The sequence below is a fragment of the Onthophagus taurus genome, chromosome 3 (genome assembly GCF_036711975.1).
Source record: "Onthophagus taurus isolate NC chromosome 3, IU_Otau_3.0, whole genome shotgun sequence".
In the NCBI taxonomy this organism is placed as follows: domain Eukaryota; kingdom Metazoa; phylum Arthropoda; class Insecta; order Coleoptera; family Scarabaeidae; genus Onthophagus; species Onthophagus taurus.
Genome location: NC_091968.1, coordinates 6,630,863 through 6,654,588, shown reverse-complemented (window position 1 = coordinate 6,654,588; position 23,726 = coordinate 6,630,863). Strand labels below are relative to the sequence as shown.

At 33.1% G+C, this 23,726-nt stretch overlaps 2 protein-coding genes across 2 annotated transcripts in view; one reads left to right on the top strand and one right to left on the bottom strand.

Moving 5' to 3' along the window:
- LOC111413462 (tudor domain-containing protein qin) overlaps nt 1–23,726 on the bottom strand; it is a 104,689-nt gene that overhangs the window by 74,806 nt on the left and 6,157 nt on the right. The window lies entirely within an intron of this gene.
- LOC111413463 (transcription factor SPT20 homolog) overlaps nt 204–23,726 on the top strand; it is a 28,319-nt gene continuing 4,796 nt past the window's right edge. The window contains exons 1-3 of the mRNA XM_023044449.2: nt 204–437; nt 19,683–21,316; nt 21,671–21,885. Coding sequence (XP_022900217.2) covers nt 365–437; nt 19,683–21,316; nt 21,671–21,885 — 1,922 coding nt within the window. The 5' untranslated portion in view covers nt 204–364. The remainder of the gene's footprint in view (nt 438–19,682; nt 21,317–21,670; nt 21,886–23,726) is intronic.

The following is a 23,726-nucleotide window of genomic DNA, read 5'->3' as shown; positions in this document are numbered from 1 at the left end:
TGCTGATTTAGAGGAAAATGTTTAACACATTAATTTTATGGGAAAAGAAATAATTTGTATGTCTAAATTAAGTCAAAATAAGATTTACATCTTTACACATTCATAAAAATTATGTATTAAGTAGTAGGAGTAAAATACCAAATGGTAGTTGGTGGCTTTCAACATGGTACTACTTCTTCCGGACGGTGCCTTGATGTGGCTTCAGTGTACCAACGACCAGAGAAGTAAAACCAACACCAACGAGAAAACTATGTCGTACCAGTTGTAATAAAACTCGTCTGTAACATGAGACCCGATTAAAAACGTAACGAATCGAGTAACTAGTTGAAGTGAGTGATTTATTTAGTGCGTTATTGAGTTCAAAATGTGGACTAAAACGAATCGATCGTGTTACACTGACTTATTTAATGTCTTAACCTTGTGTGTAATTTTATTAGGTAAGTTTTATTTAGGAAAATAAAAATACCTACATTTAAAATAATAAATAAGGTGCCTTCAAAAGAGGCCAACGAAAACGATAAAGTTCTTAATAAAAATCTTTTTTAGCCATCTACTCCTACAAAATTTTAGTACACAAACTTTGTATATGCCATCTGTTAAGTTTTTAAACACCTGCTGCCCATATTAATCGTTTTACATGATCATTATTTATAATGAACTGGATTTAAGATTTAAGAAGATGAGTAGTTACTAGAAAAAAATTACAGACTTAAATTGTAACAGAAAGTGAAATCAACGAAGTTAATGTGGAAATTATTAATATGTGCTATCAAGACCTGCATAATACGTTACAAATATATCGTGGTACCAATATGATTTTTATTAGAAACTTTGCGATTAAGATTTTTTTTACAATTTAAAATCCCAATCTAAGAGACATTAATAAATCAACCATATCACTCAAAATATATATTTTTCCACTCAAACAACACAAAAACCTTTTATAAAACCCGACAAATTTAGAATAACATACGATTTTCCAAACGAACTCTAACAGTAACAGCTAGAGAGCAATCCCCTTTATTGCTTTTAAAGAGAATTGGACGGTACACGTTACAGCCACCCAAGAAGCGCATTCTTGGTTGTCATAACAAAACTCCGAGATAAAGATTCATAACACGAAAAAGACGAATTATACTCAAACTAAATAAAATTGAGGAACACCATAAAAGAGAACGCAAAATCGTATTTATGTAACTAACCAACTGTGGGTTTACGGCCTTGTATAAAACTACCTTTTATGCAACCGTACAATCCCCGGAACGTTATTTACTCGTTCAAACTGTGAATGCGACCCATTATGACCATTCTAAAACGTGATCCAAATGGAAAGGGCCTCCATTCTATGGGTCCGATCCGGATGACGTTTTGAAAGTAAAACGGCGATGGTCGAAATTAACTATAACGACTTGAATGAATTTAAATTGGTTTAAATAATCGATTAGAAGAGAAACTTCCATCGGAAAACATAAACGGCAATGAACTTGAAAATCAGAAACTTGCAACGCGATCTAGAAAACAAAAAAATTAGAAATTACTTTCAGATTAGTTGCCGGCTACCACTTTCCGACCACGCCTTGTAACGTACGCCGTTTAAAACGTGATTGGAAAATCGTGGGGAAACTCGGAATACAGACCCGTATGCCAACTGACGCGTGAAAATATCATTTCTGATTCATCATCGTTCGGTTTATAGTCCAATCAACAAAATATTGTACAAGGAGAAAAAAATATCCTTAAATTTATGCGCAACCTTAAACTTGAATAGACCCAACAACTTTCACCTATGCAGTAAAATTTTATACACCATCATATGGCTCTTACTAAACGATGTGGGTTGACATTTTTAACTGAGAGATCATCGTTCGATTTAAATGTAACTTTCAATTTAAATTTTAAATTAAATGTTAAATGTTATGTAATTTCAAAAATTTCAAAACTTGTCCAAAAAACTTTTTTCTTAAAAAATCGGTTTGTGCGAATGGCTGAAGATGTACGGCTAAATACAAAACTTTTAGTGCTAGTTCTAGTTTGAATTTAATAAAAAATATACAACAATCTAAATAACAACTAGAACCAACACTAGATCTAGAACTAGAAACATTCGGGTTTAGCCCAGCGTCTCTTAAGAAGGCTAAACCCGAATGTTTCTAGTTCTAGGTCTAGTGTTACTTCTAGTATTAGTTGTTAGTCAGTGCTAGATTGTTGAATATTTTTATTGCACTAAAAGTAGAACTAACACTATTCATAGAACTAGAAACATTCGGGTTTAGCCGTCTTAAGAGACGCACGGCTAAACTCGAGTATTTCTAGTTCTAGGCATAATGTTAGTACTAGTGGCACTGTTATGCAGCGTTGGTTAGTACTAGATATCATTATGTTGCATATTTTTATTGAACTAAAACTAGAACTAACACTAGGCCTAGAACTAGAAACATTTGAGTTTAGCCGTACGTCTCAAAAGACGGCTAGAACTAACACTATTCATAGAACTAGAAACATTCGGCTTTAGCCGTCTTAAGAGACGCACGGCTAAACTCGAGTGTTTCTAGTTCTAGGCATAATGTTAGTACTAGTGGCACTGTTATGCAGCGTTGGTTAGTACTAGATATCATTATGTTGCATATTTTTATTGAACTAAAACTAGAACTAACATTAGGCCTAGAACTAGAAACATTTGGTTTTAGTAACTAAACCCAAATGTACTAAAAGTGTCTAGGATATATGCAACCCCAGAGTAATAAAACAATATCGTACAATTAACGTTATAGTAGATTACTGTTGATTATACAGATAAATTGTAGCACCTCGCCCCGGCTCTTTAATATATCGACTAATCATGCGAAGATATGATATTAATTGAAGCTCCTAGGTTACAAGCAACCTCACATTAATAAAACAATATCATATAATCATCGTTTTAGGTTTAGCCGAGCTCTATCTCGGCTGAGGTGATATAAAATGTTACAAATTGTAGCGCCTCGCCCGCGAACGACCTCAGCGCTTTAATATATCAACTAATTTAATGGAGATATTGTATTAATGGCAGCGAGTAGATTTTAAGCAACCTCATCTTAATAAAACCATATCATATAAGTCGTTTTACGTTTAACCGAGGTTCATTTCGGCTGAGATGATGTAATACGTTATAAATTGTAACGCCTCGCCCGGCAGCGACCTCGGTGCTTTATTTTGTCAACTAATTTTGTGGAGATATGATATTAATTGAAGCTCCTAGGTTACAAGTAACCTCACATTAATAAAACAATATCATATAATCATCGTTTTAGGTTTAGCCGAGCTCTATCTCGGCTGAGGTGATATAAAATGTTACAAATTGTAGCGCCTCGCCCGCGAACGACCTCGACGCTTTAATATATCAACTAATTTAACGGAGATACACAGTCTGTCCGTAAAGTAACGGATATAGGCGATAAAATCATTATGAACGGTTTATGGAAAAATCCCTTTCTTATTGCGGTATATGAAAGAGGATGTTTTGTTGAATCTAGCACAGTCAATATTAATATTCATTACATAAGAAAATTTTCGGGAAAAATTATTTGAAAGTTTAATTATTTCAAATTTGCTTGACATGATAAAAATAACAGTAGCCATGAGTAACTATGGTAACCAATCATTTTAAACAATTCTCTAAGTTTTATAAGTGTCAAACACTGATTTGGTAAAGCTTGTTGTTTCTTATAGCACTGATTTAAACTGTTCTTACATCATTTTTGAGTTAATTTTTTTTTATTGTTTACTTTTATTTGTTTTCGTTTTAATTTATTAAAATGGTACATTTGACCGAGCGGAAAAAAATAGAAATTCTGTGTTTGATGGGAATTGGAGATCGAACTCGATCTCAAAAAGAAGTAGTAGAGCTCTTCAATACAACATATCCTGATCATGAACCCATAAGCCAAAATACGGTAAGCCGCATTGTCACTAAATTTAAAAATTTTGGGCATGTACGGGATCTCTCGAAGTCTAGCCGACCAAATGTTTCAGATGAGGTTCAATATAACGTTGTTATGGGTAAGAACACCATTTAACCATTAATAAAACAACGGTTCACAAAATATTAAAAACCGCAAAATATCATCCCTATAAGGTAAACCTCATTCACGAGCTCAATGAAGATGATTTTGATAGAAGATCGCAATTTTGTGAGCAGTTGCAACAATTGTGCAACGACGACGAAGATTTCGCTAAAAACATAATTTTTTCCGATGAGGCAACATTTACATTGAGTGAGCAAGTTAACAGGCAAAAATGTCGGTATTGGGCTACCCAAAATCCACATTAGGCAAGAGAATCGCATACCCAATATCCGCAAAAGATTAATGTGTGCTGCGGAATAGTATGGCATACTATCCTAGGCCCTTGCTTTTTTTTTGAAGGAACCTTAACTGGAGAAAGATATTTAGATTTTCTACAAACAGATCTCATTCCTTCCATAACGGGCAGATTTCCCGATAATGTTGCACTGAAAAAAATAATGTGGGAAAACTACCTAAAATTTAGTCATATTACCTAGAATTTTTAGTCAAAAATTAGCTAACTGCTACTACTAGTTATAAAAACTAATTCTATTTGGATAATTTAAGATAGATAAATGATCGAAAAATATATTTTATAAATACCTAATCAAATTAGTTTCATTATATAATATTAATACATGTTTTTATTATTAATATTATTTTTATTATTAATGGTAGTAGATAGCTTTATTACTTAAATATAGACGTCTTACCTAATTTTTTTGTATTAAGAAATATTTTCTATAAACGATCGATGTAACGATGAATAAAATATTAAATAAAGTATTTAATAATAGTACATTTGTCCATTTAGGTAAAATATTTCATTGTTAAATGTACATAAATATTCAGACTTTAGACTACTTTAGGTAACTAAACTACTCAACAACTAGACTTATCAACCAGCTTCCACGATGTAGTTTCTTTTTCTAAAAATTAGTTATATCTCCTCAATAAATAGATAAATTAACTATCATAAATTTGACTAATTAGAATTGTATACGTCAGCTAAATTACGTTAGGTAAATGAATAAATTTTCTAGCAAAAATCACTATTTGTCTAACAACTAAAGTGATTTAGTTCAATTTTCCATATCATTTTTCTCAGTGTGATCCAACTCGATTTCGACGGCAATTGTTCTTCCAATAAGATGGCGCGCCGCCACACTATGCGGTTCCTGTTCGTGCATATTTAAATCAATTATTTCCCAACCAATGGATTGGGAGAAGAGGGCCAATTGAATAGCCTGCAAGATCACATGATTTGACTCTGTTGAACTTCTTCCTTTGTGGATATCTGAAGAGTAAAGTTTCTACCACTAGACCAAATACTTTGGGATGAACTAAAAATCAGAATCCGGGAAGAAGTTCAGCGAATAACTCCTAATATCTTAGAGAATAGTCAAAAAGAATTTAAAAACCGTTTAGGTTACTGTCAAGCTGCCTATGGTGCACAATTTGAACACTTAACTTAATTAAAATTTTTCATTTATTCATTAAATTTATTAATTTTATTTTTTATTTACATACAGTGCGCGGCAAAATTATGGAACATATTCAATAAATTGATAACAAATTTTTTTTTGCAAAAATGCCGAAACGGGTCAATTTTGGTTAATCATAACTAGAGACCGGACTAAAAAGCACCAAAAACGCAGAAAAAGGCACCTAAAAAGGCATTCAATTTTTATAATAAAAGCTTTAAAAAGCATTTTTTTTTAAATAAGGTATAAAATAAGCATAAAGACTAATAATGTTATAACATTTTATTTTTACTAAATAAACATTTCTGAACAAATTTTTGTAAAAACTACTAAACCTTATAATCTAGAAAACATAAATTGTTATATACTATTCAAAATATATTTTCAAATCTAGTTTTCTTATTAAAAAACTACTAATCCCGAAAACAACTAATTATTAAATGTTCTAAATGTTCCATTGTAAACGTCTCCTATCACTTAACATATTCTTATAAGCCGAAAAACTTCTCTCTACGTCGACACTTGTAATTGGTGCATATTTGTATTTTAAAATTAATGCGGAATTCATAATAAAATTAGCAACAATTTCACCCATTAAAATGGATGCAATTTTTTGTAATGTATTGAATCCTTCATTTTTGCACAAGACGTTGTTTATTTATGATTATTTGGCCAATATAGTGCTCCTGGTACAATAGATGTGCTGTCTCGAAATTGTTCAGTGCATTAACTAAAGGCAAATCCTGCTTCTCAAGCGACTTTATAGAGTCACTTACATAACTATAATTGGTTTTTATAAATGCCAAATTATTTTGTAATTCTACTTCTTTTAGTACAGCTTGGAAATCTTGTATTGCATTACTAGCTGTAGCCAAGGGCGTCGCCAGCCAGTCGGCCAGGGGGGGGGGGGCACGACAAAAATTTGAAAAATAACACCAAATTATTTAAAACATAATTTTCGTGGCTTCTTCGCGAATTTGTCAACCAGATTATTAATAAAACCCTCAAAGTTTTCAAAAATATGCTTCCCATACACACTCATCATGGGAAGATCATTGAGACGACATTCTGCGATAGTGCTTCTAAGCCAGGTTTTATTGTCCTCAAGCTGCTAAAAGATCGTTCAACAGTATATGTCGTGCAGGGTAAAGTGACCAAAATTATAAAGGATTCTCTCGTTTCAGGGAAAAAATGTCGGCATCTTTTATGACATCCACAACACTTAATTCTTTTGAGTCAGGTTTATCTTGCCATAGTTTTTTCCATAGTTCGATTTCGTTGTTGATATTTGATAAATTGTAAAATTTTGAAAAGACTTGAAAAGACATATATATATATATTTCTATGATGCAAAAGTATTAACAGGTTAGTTCAGGCAGATTGGAGTATTAACACTCCAAGTATTAAATTTGCCACGCATCGTCCACATACATCTGTTGTTTCGTCTACACATATCCATATATAATTATTTCCGATAATATTTTTTATTTCCTAGCTAACCTCTTTGTACACCGAATTAATATAATTTTTGCGGAGATGGCTTTCATCAGGAACGTGCATTGAGCAATATGTTTCCAAAAATGTTTTGAAATGTTCGTTTTTTAATTTGTAAATAGGAATATTTGCTTTAATCAGAGTTTTGCAAAGATCAAAAATGAATTTTGATTGTTCAATATAATCGGAAGTTGATGGCACAGATTGCATAGCTGGACTGATTGTTGTTTCTTGATTTGACTTTCAATTAGTTTTAGTTTGTTCTGATGCAATGAAGTTTTAACATGTTGAATTATATAGTATTTCTTGTCACATTTAATCTTTAAAGCAAATGCAGTGTCAATACATATTATAATTTTAAGTGTAAATAACTTACGATTTTTGAACACGCTTGGCAAAACAAGCGGTTGCGTTCATATTTCAATTCTTTGTAATTTTTAATCTATTCTTCTACGGTGGGCTTGTCACGGGTACAACTTATGACAAAGAATTAAAGACTCCATCAATAATAGGGGGAATCCCACATCAGACAGCATACACGGAGAATTACATAGCACGAATTCGATAAGGGAACAAATATGCAGTGGCGTCACAAATTTTTTTTTCGCAACTAAATAAATTTTGGAAAAAAGCCGAAAAATGAAAAGAAAAGCTTTAAATAGGCATGAAAAACAATAATAGGCATAAAAAACCAAAAAAAGCAAAAAATGCGTAAAAAGCTTGGTGTTATTATATTCCTTTTTATCTGATTCGTATAGATTTCTAATCAGATTTTCCATGCCTTAATTTTTAAGCATAGGCATATTTTCTATAAATCCGGTCTTTAATCATAACACACATTATGACACCATACTCACTTCCTGATAATCATTTTTTTATGAGTTATGACGTCATCGACAATTTTTTTAAATGGCACCATATGCATTTCTTTACAAAATCTGAAAGTATATATTTCTCTGCGACTAACGATGTAAATATCGATATGGGTTACATAAGGAAAATTTTGAGAAAATTAGCTTTAAAGGTACAAATTTTATTTTTTTTTCTGAACGTAAAAATAGCATTACCCATGGGTAACCACGGAAACGCTTTGTTTGGTTTTAATAATGTCTATTCAAAAACGTCAAAATTAGTTTTGTGAGTGTTTAATTGAATTGAAACAATTTTTATAGCGATTAATTCCTGTATTTTTGCATTGTTTTCTGTGTTGTAATTGTTTGTTTGTATTTTTTTTCTGTTTTATATTGTTTAGTTTTGTATTAGTTATTTTGCGTTATATTCTGATTGAGATTGTTATTTGTTGTTATTTTTTGCCGTGTTCTGTGTTCATTAGTCCAGTTTTGTTCAATATTTGTTACTGTTTTGTTTTTATTTTTGAGCATTTGTTGTTACGTATTTATTTTAAAATAATTATGGCTCATTTAAGTGAAACCCAACGCATAGAAATTTTAATTCTTATTGGATGTGGAGATAAAACCCGAACACAACAAGAGGTATGCAATTTGTTTAATGCAAAGTACCCTGACAGAGTTATTAGTAGATCAACAGTTAGCAAAATTGACAAGAAATTTAGAGAAACTGGACATGTTAAGCACATTGCACATGCTGGGCGTCCTAAAATCAACGAAAATGTGAAACTTAATATTTTGTTAGCTGTTGAAGATGATCCCCATAGTAATTCGAGACAAATTGCAACGGATCATCAAGTTTCTCAGCGATCTGTACTACGTGTGCTACGAGCAGAGAGGTACCATCCCTACAAAGTGCAGTTAGTGCAAGAACTCAATGAAGATGACACAGATCGCCGCATGGAATTCTGTGAAATTATGCAGAATCGATGTGACCGTAATCCACTCTTTATTTACAACGTTTTATTTTCGGATGAAGCTACATTTTGCCTGAATGGCACAGTAAACCGACAAAATTGCAGATACTGGAGTAACGAAAATCCTCATTGGATAAGCGAGGTACATACCCTCAAAAAGTGAATGTATGGGCAGGCATAATTCACAATAAAATCATTGGCCCTTTCTTCTTTGAACAAATTCTGACAGGTCAACGATATCTGGAGTTTTTGAGGAATGAACTGATGCCTGTCCTTTTAGAAGCATTCCCAAATAATAATAACCCCAACTTACTGGACGACAATATTTGGTTTCAGCAGGATGGTGCACCTCCGCACTTTGCACATCCTGTTCGCGAATTTCTGAATAATAGTTTCCCTGAGCGGTGGATTGGCAGACGGGGGCCGATAGAATGGCCCCCCAGATCCCCAGATCTTACACCCCTTGATTTTTTTCTATGGGGTTATCTAAAATCAAAAGTGTACGCTGAGAAACCACTCAATGTAGACGCATTAAAAAATTGTATTAGCGCTGAAATTCGTAATATTAGTCCGCAATTTATTTATAATACTTTAAAAGAATGTATGAATAGGTTTGCTTATTGTCAAGAAGTGGGTGGAGGGCATTTCGAACAATTGATTAAATGATTAGAATCAGAATTTATTTCTTTTTTATAACATAATTCATATTCTACGGACATTAAATAACTTTAAATATTAAAACTTAAAATGTTGCACATTAAAACTTAAATTATTAGTGTTTTTTAATAGAGAATAAAAAATTAAAGAACCATGACAACGTACATGGTTACGCAAGGGTAATACTATATTTTTGTTCGAAAAAAAAATAAAATTTGTAAAATAACTAATACAAAACTAAACAACATAAAACAGAAAAAAAAAATGCAAACAAACAATTACAACACAGAAAACAATCCAAAAATACACGAATTAATCGCTATAAAAATTGTTTCAATTCAATTAAACACTCACTAAACTAATTTTGACGTTTTTGAATAGACATTATTAAAACCAAACAAAGCGTTTCCATGGTTACCCATGTGTAAGGCTATTTTTACGTTCACAAAAAGAAATAAAACTTGTACCTTTAAAGCTAATTTTCTCAAAATTTTCCTTATGTAACCCATATCGATATTTACATCGTTGGTCGCAGAAAAAAAATATCCTTTCAGATTCTGTAAACAAATGCATATGGTGCCATTTAAAAAAAATGTCGATGACGTCATAACTCATAAAAAAATGATTATCAGGAAGTGAATATGGTGTCATAATGTGTGTTATGATTAACCAAAATTGACCCGTTTCGGCATTTTTGCAAAAAAAATTTGTTATCAATTTATTGAATATGTTCCATAATTTTGTCGCGCACTGTATAATTAAACCGATTGATATTCATGGCTACTGCTATTTTTTATGTCAAACCAATTTGAAGTAATTAAACTTTAAAGTAATTTTTTTCGAAAATTTTCTTATGTAACCAATATTAATATTAACTGTACTAGAGTAAAGAATTCTCTTTCATACTCCGTAATAAAAATGGGGGATTGCCATTTGAAAAAAAAGTAGCAAAAAAATTTAAATTTTTAGACCGCTTTCAGGGTTTCTTTCATAAACCGCTTATAATGATTTTATAACCTATATCCGTTACTTTAGAGACACACTGTAGTATTAATTGAAACAAGTAGATTTTAAACAACCTCATCTTAACAAAACAATATCATATAAATCGTTTTACATTTAACCGAGGTTCATTTCGGCTGAGATGATGTAATACGTTATAAATTGTACCGCCTCGCCCGCAAACGACCTCGGCGCTTTAGTATATCAACTAATTTGTCGGAGATATGATATTAATTGAAGCTCCTAGGTTACAGGCAACCTCACATTAATAAAACAATATCATATAACTATCGTTTTAGGTTTACCAGAGCTTTATCTCGGCTGAAGTGGTATAAAATGTTACAAATTGTAGCGCCTCGTCCGCAAACGGCCTCGGCGCTTTAATATATTAACTAATTTAACGGGGATATAGTATTAATTGAAGCGAGTAGATTTTAAGCAACCTCATCTTAACAAAACAATGTCATATAAATCGTTTTACATCTAACCGAGGTTCATTTCGGCTGAGATGATGTAATACGTTATAAATTGTACCGCCTCGCCCGCAAACGACCTCGGCGCTTTAATATATCAACTAATTTTGTGGAGATATGATATTAATTGAAGCTCCTAGGTTACAAGCAACCTCACATTAATAAAACAATATCATATAATCATCGTTTTAGGTTTAGCCGAGCTTTATCTCGGCTGAGGTGGTATAAAATGTTACAAATTGTAGCGCCTCGCCCGCAAGCGACCTCGGCGTTTTAATATATCAACTAATTTTGCGGAGATATGATATTAATTGAAGCTCCTAGGTTACAACCAATCTCACATTAACAAAACAATATCATATAAATCATAACATTCGAGTTTCAGCGTTTTACGAGACGCACGTCTAATCCAGAATGGTTCTAGTTCTAGGAATAGTGTTAGTTCTAGGTAGCGCTAGTCAGCACTAGATATCACCATATCGCATATTTTCATTGAATCAAAACTAGAACTAACACTAGACCTAAAACTAGAAGCATTCGGGTTTAGCCGTCTTTTGAGACGTGCGGTTAAACCTGAATGATTCTAGTTCTAGGTCGAGTGTTAGTTCTAGTGACAGTATTAGGTAACATTATTAAGCACTCGATAGCGCTAGTTCTAAGTCGAGTGTTAGTTTTAGTGTTAGTCAAATGAAAAATATACAACAATCTAACACTGAATAACAAACAAAACTAGAAGTAACACTATCATTAGAACTAACATTAGATCTAAAACTAAAAACATTCAGGTTTAGCCGTCTTAAGAGATGTACGGCTAAACCTGAATGTTCGTTAATATGAAAAGTGTCTGCATCCTGAAAACAATTTTCTGGCACGATGCTCTTTTTAAATACAAAAAAATTCCTCATCCAGTTAATAACTTGCTAGATCTTAGCAACTTTAATTCCTAATTAAAAAACCGACATCAACCTAATTGAAAGATTATTAATTTATAGATAAATTGATACAGAACTGAATGTTGAAATCAAATTAACAATTATTTCAATTACAACTCGCTGTAAAAACACCTAAAACTTTATGATTTATCCACACAGTTTTAAATCGAAAGTTTTATAAAATGGGAAGTGAATCAAAAACGTTTCCCCAAATTAATCCATGTAATTTCACGGAATTTCGAAATATGAATTGAATTGTCCATTGGGTTAATAGGGTTATTGTCTCGCTCGCGAAAAAATACAACACAAGAAATGAAAGTTTTTGTTTACAAGACAACAATGAGTTCATATTTCTGTTTTGACACAATCTCTAACATTGTACTCTTAAAACTTGACCTTAACAACACCGCAATTTCGGCAATTAGGTTGCACACAGAGTAACACACATTTCTTAACGCTTTTGTTAATTACCCTTCGCTTTGTCGGTTTATTACCTTGTAACAAATTGTTTCTCATTATTCTAGTTATTAATGTATTTCGAATTTAAATCCCGGATATTAATTATAATAAACAGGTAAACTAATATTATTATTAGCAGAACTAAATGGTGCTGTAATTAGCGATTAATTTGCAATTAAATCACCTCAAATGTTTTATTACTAATATAATTACCTTTTCTTCGATTTCAACGTTTAGCTTTCTTTGATTTTATCACCATCGTACCTTGCCAAAGAAGTATTCAACAACGAATAACAATTTCACATGTTATTTGAAATTCCAACAAGGTCAGGTGGAGAAACTTGGTAGTTTTTTTAACGTTTTTACTTTTCGTTAAAACTAACGGTTTCCCTTTTACTCCTATACCCGTTATTATTAATTTTTTTGTTTAAAACGCGTGTGAAACAACATCATTAATACACATAGTTTCCATATTCAAGGATTAATTCTTACAACATTATGTTAACACGAGAAATAATTGTAATCGGATTCTTTCAAATTGATGCGGTAGCACGATTAAAATTAAAACCAAACACTTTCGAAATTGCAAAGAATCTTAATTGGAATTTATACAGAAAATCAACTATTTACTTAGGCGAACGAGAAGCTTTAGACTTTAAACGAAATGTTACACATACCAAGAAAAAATACCGAGATGATGTAACGCCTATTACTTCTCTTTATGTGTTACGGTCTACATATTTTATGTTATTCCTGGTTTGCATGCACGACATGAATGTAGTTATGTAAAAATTGATGATAACTGTATAAATCGAAAGTTTGAGGTTAAAAAACTTTTTTTTACTAATTTTGTTAATAAACAAAGATAATAAAAGAATCATTCACAGGTAACAAAAAACTTTATAGGATATTTTTATGGTGTCATAATTCTTTGTTACTTATTATAAGAAACCATTTAAGACTTAAACGTTTTGGTTTCTAGTACGGCTAAATTTCTATAATAAAGCCCAATCACGAATTGGTCACAACATCAGCTTTCAGTATTCGATAATAATTTCTTTATCAACTTCCGGTTCTTTTATTGCAGCGTCAATTTATCCGAAACGTCCGTCAACAAGGACGATACATTCGAAATCGTAGGTGAAAGTCAGTTTAAACACGGTTAATGCGTGCCATGTATAAGTTATGTAAGTTATAAACGTAACGTTAACGAAAAAACAATAAATTTTATCTTTTTTTTACTTTAAATTCGTATTAATTGGCGGTTTAAATTAATTTGGAAAATCTTAAATTTGTATACCGTTGCCACGTGCACGCTCGCATTGCGGTATTGACCAGAAGAGAGATTAACTGTCAGACGCATGCCTTTGGACTCATTACAACTATTAATTGTTCGGAATTGTCCTTAATTCAATAGGAGGTTCTTGGCTGGGGAGGCAGGATAAACCGCACGCGGTTTCAACCGGCACGTTGTGGTCTTGCTGAATCGTATTAACGTTTTCGAACACAATCTACAAGTGGTTTACGATTATAATGATGGTATAAAAAAATTAATTCAATTCAACCGTAACTTATTATGTAAATCTTATTATTAAAACGTTTTTAAATACTTCATAAACAAATAATACACTAAAAAAAAGTTGGCTCAACATATTAGAAAACAAAACTAAAGCTCTAATATACAACACAGACGAGTTAGCTTTATTTTATTAAATTCTTTCAGATAAAATTTTTATTTTATAAGGTTTAGTAAGCTACCTTATCTAGCTTTCTAAAGCTTTTCCAATTCTGTCTGTCAGTCAAGAGGTTGAACGTTTCAAGAATACACAGCAGTTTTACAAGACGCTAAACCCGAATGTTTTTAATTTTAGGAATAGTGTTAGTTCTAGTGACAGTGCTAGGTAGCGCTAATTAGACTAGATATCACTATGTCGCATATTTTCATTGAACCAAAATTAGAACTAACACTAGACCTAGAACTAGAAGCGTTCGGGTTTAGCCGTCTTTTAAGACGTGCGGCTAAACCCGAATGATTCTAGTTCTAGGTCGAGTGTTAGTTCTAGTGACAGTATTAGGTAGCGCTAGATTGCATATTTTTAGTTCTAGTTTTAATTGTTATTCAGTACTAGATTGTTATATATTTTTAATAAACTAAACGTGTCTAGGATGTATGCAACCTCAGAGTAATTGTAGCATGCTGTGCACACGACATGTAAAAAATCAAGATCGTGTTGCTAAACAAAATCAATTATTATTATATTCAAGTCATTCAAATTATTATACACAAATGTGTACGGTTAATTTTTGTGTAAGGAAGAATTGCAACGAGTCTCTTTTTATCGTTAACTGATTCCGGAGGTGCAACTGGATGAATTAATCTTTCCCTTTTTAATAAATCACTAAATTGTGTGTAATACCCAATCAAATCATTTAAAGAATCAAATTGACGTCTCCCAATATAAAAATCATCACAAACCGCTGTTATTTGAAAATGATTTATTCCAGTTCTTATCAAATAAAATAAAACGTACGATCCCGGTTTACGATCACTTTCTCTTACAAGATCACTTCCCAATCGGTTCTCCTCCCAAAGGCGTTCCTCGGCTTGATACCTATCCAATCGCCCATGATACCATTGTGTTTCCGGGGGCGCGTGAGTCGCAGAATCACTAAGGGGTGTTCAGGCTCCGTTTTAGGAGGCGGCGGGCGCTCTTGATCGTTACCATTTTCACTTCCTGTACTGCGAGAACCCAGTTTATCTTTCATGATTTTTTTTATTTTATTTTATTTTATTGACATTTCGGTTCTACCTCACAAATTATATCCGAAACGGAATACGTTTTAGGAATATCGTCTTCTTCTACAGGAATTTGGTGATAAGCTCTTGTCAGATCTAATTTTGAAAAAATTTTGCAATTGTGTAAATGTAAGTTAAAATCTTGAATGTGCGGAAGAGGATAACGATTTGGTACTGTGATGTTGAGTTGTCGGTAGTCTCTACATGGTCGCTGGCGATGCTGTAGAAGAAGAAGAAGGTCGGCAGATTCCTAATGCCACCATTTGTTCGAATTCTTTCTTTGCGATGTTGTATTTGTGCACGTTTAAACGTCTGGGACGACAAAACGGTAATTGTGAGTTGGTAACTATTCTGTGTCGAGTGTTATGTCCAACTGGTTTTGTAAAGTCCGGTTTGGAAAATTTTTCAAAAGGGTTGTATATTTGGTTTCAAAAGAAAATATTTTGGGAGTTGGAATAGTATTTTTGACAATGGAACCGATTGAAAACAAATTAATTTTCGAATCTACCAATTGCTTCTTTTTTATATCCACCAAGATACCAAATGCATGAAGGAAATCCGCACCGATCATTGGTTTACTAACATTAGCTATGGTAAATACGAATGGGAAATTCCTTCTTAGATTTAATGAAACTGTAAGCATTTTTTTACCGTATGTACTAATTGTAGTACCATTAGAGGCAGAAAAGTTTGAGTTTATATCTTGGTTACGTTTCGAATATAATTTATGAGGTAGAACCGAAATGTCAGCTCCAGTCTCAATTAAAAAATTTAGGTTATTTTGAGTGTCAAAAATGAAAAGTCGCGAACAGACAGAATTTATCATAAATTGAGGTTGATTTTTTGCCAAAATTTTGAATTTGGAAAAATCTTGTTTTTCTTTTGAAACCTTTATTAGTTTTTTGATGTCGATGGAAAATTTTTGTTTTTGTCGGTGAAGGAATATAAAATTTGTAAGATGTTCCTTCGCATTTAACTGCGTTGTCTCCAAATTTACGGTGATACCAACAAATAGTCCAATAACTCGTAGAATTAGATCTATTCCGCGAGTGACGTGATAAAGAACGATGTCTATCTCGAGAATTGTGAAAACAATTACAATTACAATTCTTCGACGTATTTGGTGGTATGTTTTGAAATTGGGTAGTCAAAGAATTTATTTGATTTTCTAAATTTTTTGTCCTGTTGTCTTGTTGCTGTTGTTGTTGTGTAATGGTAGTCACAAGTGCTTGACACGTCAGATTTTGGATTATTGTTAGTAATTCGTCGTGTGGTGATGTTGTGGTGCGATGTTTTTGATCTTCCGAGAGGTGTGTTGAGGTCGACGTCAAATTCATTGATTCCCTGGTTGTAGCATGCTGTGCGCACGACATGTACAGGGTGGGCAAATTTGGGTGTTATTATAGGCTATCTCAAAAACTATAAAAGATACGAAAAAAGTAGGTGCCATGTCTCGGTCTTTTTTTCCGAGACTAATCCAATCCCGCAAAGAGCAAATCTCTATCTTCTTTTGTTTTTAAGTTATAGCCAAAAAGTCAAATTTTAGCGATTTCAAAAAATCCTCATTATTCGTTTATAATAACAACACCCACATTGGCCCACCCTGTACAAACAAAACCACGTTACCATATAAAATTATTATTATTATACAAATTATTATTATTATAAAAATTATTATTATCAATCTATCAGTCCTTTCAAATTAATTCATTCATCAATTCAAAGTATTATATCAATAGAAATTATTATTAATCAATTTATTATTATCACAAATAATGTTGTTACAAATCACAAATGTTGTTAAAATATAGTTATTAACAAAATAAATTATATTATTGTGTATATTGTGGACTTGATACCCACAGTAATAAAACAATATCATATAATCAACGTTACAGTAGATTATTGTTGATTATAGAGATAAATTGTACCGCCTCGCCCCCAAGCAACCTCGGCGCTTTAATATATCGACTAATTTTGCGAAGATATGAATATGATATAGTATTAATTGAAGCGAGAAGATTTTAAGCAACCTCATGTTAATAAAACAATATCATACAAATCGTTTTACATTTAACTGAGGTTCATTGCGGGTGAGATGATGTAATACGTTATAAATTGTAACGTCTCGTCCGCAAGCGACCTCGGCGCTTTAATATATCGACTAATTTTACGAAGATATGATATTAATTGAAGCTCCTAGGTTACAAGCAACCTCACATTAATAAAACAATATCATATAATCATCGTTTTAGGTTTAGCCAAGCTCTATCTCGACTGAGGTGATACAAAATGTTACAAATTGTAGCACCTCGCCCGCAAACGACCTCGGCGCTTTAATATATCAACTAATTTAACGGTGATATAGTATTAATTGAAGCGAGTAGATTTTAAGCAACCTCATCTTAACAAAACAATATCATATAAATCGTCTTACATTGAACCGAGGTTCATTTCGGCTGATATGATGTAATACGTTATAAATTGTAACGTCTCGTCCGCAAGCGACCTCGGCGCTTTAATATGTCAACTAACTTTGTGGAGATATGATATTAATTGAAGCTCCTAGGTTATAAGCAAACTCACATTAATAAAACAATATCATATAATCATCGTTTTAGGTTTAGCCGAAATCTATCTCGGCAGAGGTGGTATAAAATGTTACAAATTGTAGCAACAGTGTGTATTGTAGCACAATCTACAAGTGGTTTACGATTAAAATGATTTAAATACTTCATAAACAAATAATACACTAAGAAAAAGTTGGCTCAACATATTAGAAAAGAAAACTAAAGCTCTAATCAAATATACAAAACAGACGAGTTAGCTTTATTTTATAAAATTCTTCCAGATAAAATTTTGGTAGGATCTAACAAAAAAAAAATAGTACTAGGGCACTATTTTAACAACAAAACAATTTTATCTAAAGATTAACGAATCTATATGCCTACTTCAAGCTTCATGGAAAAAACGACATCTTCCTTAATTAAGAAATCTTGGAAAAGCTTAGATAGCAATGAAGAATGGGAAGCTGATGAAGAATGCAAGATTTGATGCCATTGGCCATAGTAAAACAAAACATAATTGCTACATAATTATCTAAGAAGTCAACAGCCAAAAAAGAAACAAACAAAAATTACAGATTTTCTGTAAAACGAGTGTTCATCACTTTGTTGTATTACTATAAGAAACATTTTTTAAATTAACATTAAATTATAATTTATTTTTGTTATTTATAGTATATACAGTGTATTAATTAATTACCGTACTCGACGTCATCATTGCAAGTATGCAACCAACATCACAGTATTGGTATTACAACACGTGTAGTTGCATAAATTTTGCATTTTCTTTTCTTTCCTCAAATAACAAGAATGATGTCAGTAATTCGAAATATCATTTAATCCGAATTACCTTGTTCTAATTGATCCGGATTATCGAGTCATTACTGTAAATCATGTCTAAATGGATATTTTTAACATTTTTATTTTAAAAGGTTTATTAAGCTACCAAGTCTATCTGTCACTCAAGATGTTGAACGTTTCAAGAATACATTCCAGCACAGGAAGATATTCCTAAGATTAGATCTTAAAGCATAACAAAATTTAGATGAAAATGACATCAGTCATAATATATCGCCTGAAGATGTTTGACTGTAAATGAAATCGGTTTGAAAAATAAAAAACGATTCTCGAAACTTGTCTAAATATTTGTAAAACATAAAAAAGATTTTAATGACACGCAAATTTGTTTTTGAGGTTTTCATGTTTTGATCTGAACCCGTACCTGTATTTTGTAGGTGAGATAAATTCGTAAATCAACAGCCGTTCGTGCTTGCTGGGCACACGACCGGATGTAACGCGTTGAAACGGTACACCGACGAATAGGCACGTCGTCGTATTTGCTCGGACGCGGTCTGAACGATCGTGATCAGGTCCGGGTTTGTTATTAATTTGCAACGATGGCGGTCAACAGCAGGTGTTGATTTGATTAATGGGGATTGGTCGACGCAAACCGTCAAACTGTTACCTCAATAAACATTTTAAGCGCTTTCCACCTTGTTCCGTATTTAACTGAAACAATACGGCCGAAGAGCTAGTTAGAACAAATTAAAGTTGATTCAAACGGCAAGTTTTAAGAGAATTCGATCATTTTTGTTTAAATATGTTTTATTTGTTGTTTGTAATTCTTGGAGTGGAACCTCGTGTAGGCGCTTTCCATTAACTAACAAGATGAGTTTATAACGTGCGGAAGGAGGCCGTATTTCGGTGCAGCGAAAGAGTCGTTAAAACTCCGGGAAAACCGACACATTCAATCGAGTCCGGTTACGACCTTACTTTATCACTTTCACAGTGTTGGATGAAGCCGTTACCTCGAGCAAGTCTAATTCACTTAAAAACCATCCCTTTGGGGGAGCATTTAGGTCCCCTAGGTTACGCAATTTAAAATATCCCTCAATTAATTCGATTTAAAAAGATTATTTTGTTAACACAACTTTATTATTTCTTTGTTTCAGGTTTATTTCAACAAATCTCGTGTATAACAACAATTCATCATGATAAGCCTCACGATGCCAACGTAGCTCCAATGGCTAAAGCCATGAAAAGCCTACAATTAAAAGAAACATTTAACATTACCCTTCCAGCTGGAGAAAGACAAAAAAGATTATTACCCTACATGAATTATTACCTACAACAAAGTTTTAATCAAAATAATCATCAAAAATCCCCTCAAAAATATCGAGTTGCCTTCCCAAAGATTCACCAACAACAACCTACATCCCAATATTCACAAAATTCTCAAAATAATCCATTCACGGAATCTAACGCTTTACCAGGTCCTTTTATCCCTATGAACTTGAATCAACGTCAGCCGAACTATGCAGATATATACGATACACTATCCCGTTTGAAATTCCGTCAGGAAAATCGACAAAGGAACCAACAACAACAATCTCAGCGGTCGCAACAGGACAATATCGAATACGACAGGCAACCGTTAATTAGGTACCTGGTACCTGCAGTACAAGAAACACAGAAGACACAAGCTTCGAAACCGATAGTTCAAACGTACAGCAACGTCGCGACGCCTCAATACGCGACGGACGTCAAAGAGCAAGTTGCGTATTCAGGAAGGCCCATTGAATTTCCTCGAGAGGAGCTGCAAAACGTTGCCCAAAAAGTCCCAATTAGACAGGGAAAGCCGATCATCATAATAGGTCAGAGGGCCCCGCAGTACAAAGACTTGGAAAAGCAAAGGACGTTTGAGGAGCAATTGAGGATCTACGAGGACCAACAGAGGATTTATTATCAACAGCAGCGCATCGCCGAAGACGAACAGAAAAAATATCAAAACCAACCCAATTATCAATATTTAGCGATTCAAGATACGCAACAAGAAAACTATTCGCCGCAAATCGTAATTCAAAAAATTCCTGAAACTAACCAACAATATCAACTTTATAATCCAGAATATAAAACGATTATTGATCCACCAACTGATGATGTTTCGTATAATACAGTTTATAACAATCCTAAGTTAACAAATCAACAACATCAAGAGTATCAACAAAATCAAGAATTACAAAGAAATCAAGAATTACAACGAATACAAGAATTACAAAGAAATCAAGAATTACAAAGGAATCAAGAATTACTAAGAAATCAAGAATTACAAAGAAATCAAGAGCTTCACAATCTCCAACAAGTTCAACAACCACCACCACAAAAAAATTATGAACCGCAGCAAATTCAACAACCCATTCACTCACCTCAAACAAGTCAACCAAATTTAGGTTACATTTTGCGAAAATTACAAGAAGTAAATGCTTTACCCCAAAATTTAACACCCGAAAATATCGATAACAGTATAAAGACGTTAATTAAGATTTTAAATGCGTTGAGAAAACACCAAAGGCTCTCGAAGAAACCAATTGTCGTTCCGGATTTGCCCGAAAACGATGACAATCAGGTGGTTGAAAAAGTACCTGGAACGATCGTGCAAAACTTCCCCGATAATACGCCGGAAGGCGGGACACCCGGAACTCCCGGAGTTGATTACCCCGCTCTAAGCAGCATCCCGCAAACGAGATTTAATTGCAAAACGCAACGGTACAAAGGTTTTTTTGGAGATCCGGATACAAATTGTCAGGTTGGTAAAAAAAAAAGCTCTAATTAGAAAAAAATTAAAATAATGAAAGTGGTTTAAATAAATATTTCAACACTGCGATGGTGTTACAAAGAACGTGACAGTAAAAGAGTTTGAAATAATGTCAAGTTCATTACGCATTCAGAACTGGACTATTCATAAACGAGCTGAATGTAGAGTTAATTAAGCGATTTTAATTTTAAGGGCTATTTAATATTTAATACGTTTAACATGTACGTATTAATTTGTTACTTGTAATTTGATTAAACTACAAAAACCCAAAATTCATTTTTACGAAATTATTTACAAACTCAATGTTTAAAATAAACTATTTTTAAATATTTTTTTTTAATTTAGGTTTGGCATTATTGCGATTTTAATGGTGGGCAAGCATCATTTCTGTGTCCAAATGGAACCATTTTCAGTCAAGTCGCTTTAACTTGCGATTGGTGGTATAACGTTAAATGTGCTACAACACCACAATTGTATGTTTTAAACGAAAGACTATACAAGTATATTTTACCGTTTTCTCCGAAATTTCCTGAAGATTACAGTGGACCTTTAGTTGATAGGTAAATAAATTTATTTATTTAACAAATTAAATTTGTGTTGGTGAGTTGTATAGTTTTTTCGGACAATGTGTACTAACGTTTAATAAGATGCTTAGATAAATGAGTACATTTTCTGGGTAATACACGTACATATAGTGACAAATGAGACTTACATTTTCCAACAATATTGCATGTGTACACAATTATAGGTTAATGTATACATCTGTACCTACTTTGTGCATAACATAATATACAGTGAATTTCAGTTAAGATGCAATATACAAAAATATAGTTTTTTCTGTAACGGGAAAAACGTTGACACTTTTTATGAAATAATTTTAATAAAGTTCCCGACAGCGTTATCTGGCCGATAACTTAGTTTGTACTATATTACAATGTACGGATATTTATGTCGATGAACTTATCGGGTACTCAGTGGTGCCGATCAGACAGTTATCTGCCGGATATTTACTGTTACCAAGGATTTTATATAAAAACTTTGTATGATTACTGCATAGGTTAACCTATAACATCAACCGTTAACCCTACTGTCAGTTGTCTGTCGTGAAAAATTTTTAAACAATTGGTATTATTGTCGAAATCACAATTCAAACTTCAAAGAAAGACATTAGAGTTACCAGCCTAGGGCACAAATCACTAGATATGGGGAAAAACTACTACCAACCGACTCTTATTTCGCTGATAGCAATCCTACACACAAAAACAGTTTGTACAACAGCGAATATATTTATCCTCCCGATAACTTTATCAGGGGGATAGTTACCAGGTAGAATAAATTAAATTAACTTTAATTTTTTATTTAACTTACTCCAAGTCCACTAGTGTCGGAGCAGATGGTATTGGACTCAGATTCCTCTTGCCCGTTCTGGATATAGTTATTACTCCCCTAACACATATTTTCAACTGTTCTTTTGAACAGTCTATATTTCCGTCAATTATTCCTATCCTAAAAATTAAATCTCCATCCCATGTTGGTGACTTTCGAACCATTTCTATTTTATCTAAGTTGTCAAAAGCTATTGAACGTTTAGCTTATTTACAGATTCAGAAATATCTTAAGGAGTTTAATCTGATTAACAAGTTACAGTCTGGTTTTCGTGAGGGGCATGGTACTACTACAGCACTGATTAAGATCACCGATGATATTAGATCTGCTTGTGATAAGCGTTGTGTTACCTTGCTAGTGTTACTTGATTTTAGTAAAGTCTCTTCTTGTGTATCTTGGTTCTAGTCCTACCTTTCCTATCGGTCTTTACGTGTCCGCGTGGAATCTGTACTCTCTTCTCCTGTTGACATCAAAGGTGGAGTTCCCCAGGGCAGTGTACTGGGCTCTTTTCAATTTTCATAAATAGTATTAGTGATGGTATCTCGTGTAACTATCATTTGTATGCAGATTACCTTCAACTTTATATTTCGTCAACCGTTAACAACCTCCCAGATGCTTTGTTGCATCTTAACAACGATCTCTCTAGTGTACTTGACTGGTCTAGACGTCATGGATTTAACCTGAATCCAAGTAAAACGCAAGCCATTGCATTTGGCACTCGCCCCTTGCTGCCACAATTTAATTCCTTAACTACCCGCCGAAACTTCGAAACTGAGGTTTGGCGACACCGTTATTCCGTTTTCTAATACGGTCAAAAATCTTGGTGTGGTAATGGATTTGACGATGTCTTGGCGGCCACAAGTTCAGGAAGTCTGTAAGAGGGTTCACTTCTGTTTCCACACTTTGAAAAAACTTTGATGCTACCTTCCTCCTGTTGTAGGTCGTAATCTTTGTTATTCTCTCATTTTCCCACACATTGATTATGCCGATGTTGAGTATCCCGATCTGTCCGCAG